The 5,715-nt window shown below is 37.0% G+C and overlaps 1 protein-coding gene across 1 annotated transcript in view; it reads left to right on the plus strand.

Annotated features, from left to right (window-relative positions):
- Positions 1–1,319: 1,319 nt before the first annotated feature.
- Positions 1,320–5,715, plus strand: part of LOC103776713 (thyrotropin-releasing hormone-degrading ectoenzyme-like) — a gene marked incomplete at its 5' end in the record, with an annotated part of 85,651 nt that continues 81,255 nt past the window's right edge. Inside the window, 2 exons of the mRNA XM_008944235.1 lie at positions 1,320–1,450; positions 3,956–4,021. Coding sequence (XP_008942483.1) covers positions 1,320–1,450; positions 3,956–4,021 — 197 coding nt within the window. The remainder of the gene's footprint in view (positions 1,451–3,955; positions 4,022–5,715) is intronic.

The following is a 5,715-nucleotide window of genomic DNA, read 5'->3' on the forward strand; positions in this document are numbered from 1 at the left end:
CCTAAATGATTCTATGATTCTAGGATTAGACCGAATGCCTTAATTGCGACTCTGCATTTTTGAGATTTCAAAGACAAATTCAGCTCACATATAAAGGAATTTTTCTTCTAATTCTAGTTATAGATGGTCTTTACAATGGTGTGAGTGTGCAAACAAGTTTCTTCAGGGAAAGAAAGGATAAATTTAGAGCACTTCAGCCAGTTGGCTAATTGCCTGTGAGCACGCCTCTTCCCAAGAACTTTTTGCAGAAAATTAATGTGTATGCAGTTAATGCCCGTGGAGTAGCCAACATGTTCTGCTTTCCTTTGTTATAGCAGTGGAGTCACAGTGCTGAGGCTGAGGAAGCTTTGACTGTGTCATAGGTTATATGAGGAGCATGCTGGGTGATCTTTGGTAAATGATTTCACCATGATGTGCCTCAGTTTCCCTTTAATTTGCAGGATGTTGATATCACTTTCTTAGGTAGCACTTAGAAGATCAGCTAATGAACAGTGCTTCACCAGAGCAAATTAGTGACATTAGTCTTTGACTGAATATCTAGTGTATTTCTTTGAGTAGACTTGGTAGATGGGGTTAAATGGCTTAAGGTGAGTCAGATTTTACACTTTCAGGAACATAGGTAAGTTTTTTTGATAGGAAAGACTTGCTTTCCACTAGACCTGTTAAACCAATGTATTTTACCACTTGACAAGGTACTGAGTCATCTGGTGCCCAGAGGAAAGCACTTAAACCATCAATAAATAGCCGTTCTGCCCTGTAGGAGAGCCAGATTCACTTCTCAAGACTCCATATGTCATTCCTCGGTTGGACAGATGTTGGCAGAGCAGAAGTGGCCCTGAGAGTGAACTGGGGAGCAGATTGGTTACATGTCAGGGCATGCAGGAATGATGCTGACAAATTCCAAAGGGCGTTCTCTTCAGCAGGCCACGTTTGGGGTGATTTAGGGTTTTTCTGTAGGTTTAAAAGCTTTCAGAGAAGCTTTCAGAAGGTATGGAAGTGCATATCCTCTGGACTCCATCTAGCTCATTGCTTGCTAGGCCAATGAGCAGTGAAAATGCTAGCACATTGGGCCATTCAGATGACCCCAAGGCTGTGTATTCTATTATTCCTATAACTGAACTTGCTGCACGTACCTTCTTTGCCTCTCAGGACCCTCTGGTTATGGTTGTCTTCCAAGCTTCTCTTTTTAGTAAGCCCTCCTTCCTTATACCAGTCACTCTGCACACATTTGCCCCTGTTTCTCCTTCCTTCTCCCCAAGACAGGGTTTTTTTTTTTCTCTTGAGGTTCTCTGTTTTTCTGTTTTCCCCTTTTTCTTTAGAATACTTTCCTTTCCCTTCCTCATATAAGTCAAGAGTAAGTAATTTGCTTTCTTTGTGTGGGGGTGATGGCAGAACTGGGAAAAGCATGTTGTTCTGGAAGCTGCAAGTAGGACTTTTGGGTTTCCGGAAGGTGAGTAATTGATAGAAAGTACTTCCAAAGTAGCTATGAAAGAGATGGGTCCTGACAGACTGGTCCTGCCTTTGTGCCTTGGATCTCCTATTTAGTCTTTGCTTGCTTTTGAATTGTGTTTGTTGTGTAAAGGCCAGCCATAGTTCCATCCAACATGTGACTAAATGTTACCTGTGAGAGAAACTGTATAATTTTTGTATGTGTATCTGACAGTTCTTGGTCTCTGGATAGAGAAAGACTCTATGGACAATATCATATGAAGGTATAAGCTTGCTTACTTCTGACAGAAATTGATAGAGTGAGTGTGCCTATATACATATATGTCCGTTGCTGCTATGTGGAATTTAAACTGTGAGAAAGAAACAAGGGGACCTTGGGATACTAACAAGTGAGTAGGAGACGGGATGCGTGATGAACGGAAAAAGTCTTTGTTGTTAAGTATTTAGTTTGACCTCTTGCATATTTTTGGTTCAGCTGAAGATGCTTTGGGTTGCCCTGCCCAAGTTTCTTACAGGATAAATAGCATTTAAGTATGTATTAGATTTTTAAATCATCTGTTTATCTGCTTAGACAGATTTATCTGCTGATAATGTGCTTAAACATCTCTGAGAACTTTAGTTGTTTGTCTAATAAAATAAGAATAATAATGCTTCCTGACCTATGGTCTTGTCTGTTCAGGTAATAATCTGTTTTGATAAGGATTATTTTCTGTGCTGCTGTGTGTTCTAGACATGATTGGTAGATCATGTACCACCATAAAAACATAGCACAGTGTTATAATAATGCAAATACCGTCTTTTGGTTTATCCATCACTCAGTTCTTATAATCAACTACAAACATCTCTTCAATTAATAATTTTTTTCTTTTTTTTCCCTTCAGTTACTTTTTTATTTATCATTTTTTGTTGCTGCCTATGTGATGAACCTGTGGTGTTTTCTTACAAGTTACTAATAATTGATGAATCTTTTCGATTTATGTCATTGTTTCAAATGTTGGTTGTTATAGGTAATCCCTTCAGAACTTGAAAAATAGTCATTTTATAAAAAGTCAGTGGAATGTGTTGGATCATCTAAAAAATGAACAACGGTTAAATTCCAAAACTATTCTGAATATTAATCTAACAGGAAAAGATACAAAGTCTTGTTTTGAAAGTTGAAGCTAGAGAAATTAAAATCAGTTAAAAGGTGCACATTTTCACCATGAAAATAAATATGGGTTACAACAAGTTACCTAGTACTGCGAAGCATTTTCATAAAATAGATGCTATTGTGTAAAGAAAAGCAATAGGATTTTTGCCTGAATTAGTTTGTCCTCTGTTAATGCAGAAAGTCAGATTACATAATTGTAGTAGTCCCTCTGACTTAAGAACCTATGAATTTCTGAATCTGTGAAAAGTTTCCTTTTTAAAAAAAATTATTTATTTTTATTTTCTAATTGAGCATTAGCCTAATCCCTGAACTTATATCTGTAGCTGAGGTTGCTGAGTTCTAGCATCATGTTTTCTTACAGCCTTTGATTCACTATCTCTAAATCAAAAGTGTCCTCCCTCTCTTGTAGTGATCAGTACTAAATAGAAAGTTTGATTAATGGGGTTGGAAAGCTGGTTGTCTTGTATTTGGATTGCAAAGTGGGATATTATATCTCAATCATTAAATCAGATCTGCAAAGCTATTTCTGCTTGAAATAGAGCGCTTGTGCCAGGGGAAAATACACAGCAATTGTGATTCTGAGAGGGAGTGAGAAAACACAAAAGGGATGCCTTAAAGAGAGCTACTCTGGCAGATTATATATCTGTTTTTTAGTATAGGTACTGACAGGTAGAATCACCTATGAAACAAAAGAGGTTTTTTAGATCTCTCTGCTCTGCCTGAAGGGGCAAAGGGATAAGAAAGGGTATAAGTAGAGAGAGTTTTATACAAGTACTTACCTCTTTGCTTGACAGTCTGAGAAATAAGCTGACTATTAGTAAGTCAAATATGTGCATCTACATCTTACAAAATGCTTATGAAAATATGCCACTTCCAGATCATCAGATCTTGAAGCCTTGTACAAAAGAAAGTAATATTGCTAAATCCTGATTTACAATAGTGTAATGGAGTAAAAATATTATGAATAATCACTGTGGTAGAATTTAGCATGAACATTATTTTTTGCCCTCATTTAAAACAACTGCAGTACTGCTGAGTGCACAAAAAGGCTGGGGGCAACCAGCTGTGGAGCTGACACATCCGTGCTCCAGCAGTGGAGTGGATTGTGCTTTATGACCTGCACCATCTTCACTATGAGGGGCAGGACATTAACAGCATCAGTCTACTTCCTCACCTCTCCTTGTAAGCATTTGCATTAATTCCTCTCTTTTTTGTTCCAGCACAAATAAAGATTATATTAATTGCAAGTTTTCAAGATGATAGTGTGGGATGGCAAAGCCTGCTTCAGATTGTTATTATTGTGTAATACTGACAGGCAAAACCAGTAACTTCTTTTTTGCTCTATTATTTCCACAGGGTGCAGCTCTAATTCGAATGTTGGCTAACTTTATGGGTCACTCTGTGTTTCAAATGGGCTTACAAGTAAGTGGAAGCATTTCTGTCTTTGTGTAGTTGTACATTTCTAGCAGTTTATCTTGCTTGCTCTTTTTTATTTCTAAACTATATTTGAATCTATTTGTGGAAATGTTTCTTTACTTCAGGAGCATCCCAGGCACCAACATGTCCCAGAAGCTGAATTTAATGCAAGATGCTGAGTAGTGTAACACACATTGTGGTGCCTCCAGTTTCACCTGTATTTCTTGGTATAGCAAGTTATTGCACTTGAACTGGCACACAATTTTTTGTCCATTTTGGTTGCCATGTAAAAGCCATTTGGTCCATGTCACAACTGTGTGAAGGGCTATCTGAGGAAGGAGCTACTTCTTTAATTACATTTACGTACTGGTATAACAATTGATAACAAATGATGTCAAACTGGCTAGGAAATAGCCCTAAAACTGGCAATGCTTTTCACATAAATATTTTTGCCTTCCTTCCCCCCATATCAAAATGTTTGTGCTTTACTTTTAGCTGTGATAAATGTGGAATACTATATGCCTTAACAATGATTTGAAGACTTACCTTGCCTTTTAGAAAAAATTTAAAGAGGTAACATTTCTGTATGAAGAAAAAGAAATTCAACATGCTGATTACCAAGGATGAACTCTTTTCAGCAATAAATCAGCACAAATGAGTGTTTCGTAAACTATTTAAAAACAAACAAGCCAAAGGATAAAAAACAATGTGACTCCCCCTATTCCATTGAAATCTGCTTGAGTAAATCATGTTTCAGGCAGCTGTGATTGATGAATTATGTATGATGCAGCCTGCTACTTAGAAGTGTCCTTTAAAGTAAATTGATGTTCACCTGAAATACAATTATGCTAAGATGGAAAGAGCAATCAATCTTATCTGTTCTTAGTAAGCTTTTCATTTTGGAATTTAAATAAACTTCATCTAAGATCAGGTCATTTTTTAACAGAATAAATTGGAAGATAAAATATAAAACAAAAGTTAAGTAAATGCATTGGTTATGTCAGAGAGGTGTGTTCTATACAATAGGCAATGAAAGGAAACCTGCTGGGGAAATACATCTTTTTGGAGAGTTTACAGGACACTCAGGGTTTGCAGCAGAACTTATTTGCAGGACCCAGCTGCACAATTTTCTTAGTTGTAAGACCAGGTCAGATCAGTTTGATAATCTTATCCAGGTAAGAAATCGTGAAATCAGAATTTTCCTTCATAAAATTTTGTAGATTGTAAGGGTAAAGCCCTCATCTCACTGAAGCCATTAAGGCTTCTGTCCTTAGTCCAGCAAGCTCCATATTCCAGCCAGAAACTTCCCTGCACAGATCCAGTCATATGGAAATTCATAAGCATTTCACCCCAAAAAAGCAGTTCACTCAGTTTGAGAAAGGGAATCTTTTAATATGTACATCTCAAACCCCATTTTTCTATTTTCTTCAGTGTTTGCCTGGGAAATAATAATATGCAAGTTGCCATGAAAGAAATTTTGAAAAAAGTTAGATCAAAGAACAGGGCTATGCAGGGATTAAATAATCATGATTGCCATAAAGTTGTAATGAAGTTTCGTTTTTCAATTTGAGTAGTTTCCTATTATTTCTGCTTTTCACCAGTTCTGCTCTATAATAGAAACTCTTCTGTTTGCTAATGAAAGTCTATCAAAAACCTAACTGAAAATCTGACTAGTGGAGGTCATGGCATCAGTTCAGCAG

Source organism: Merops nubicus, unplaced genomic scaffold (genome assembly GCF_000691845.1).
Source record: "Merops nubicus isolate BGI_N331 unplaced genomic scaffold, ASM69184v1 scaffold5877, whole genome shotgun sequence".
In the NCBI taxonomy this organism is placed as follows: domain Eukaryota; kingdom Metazoa; phylum Chordata; class Aves; order Coraciiformes; family Meropidae; genus Merops; species Merops nubicus.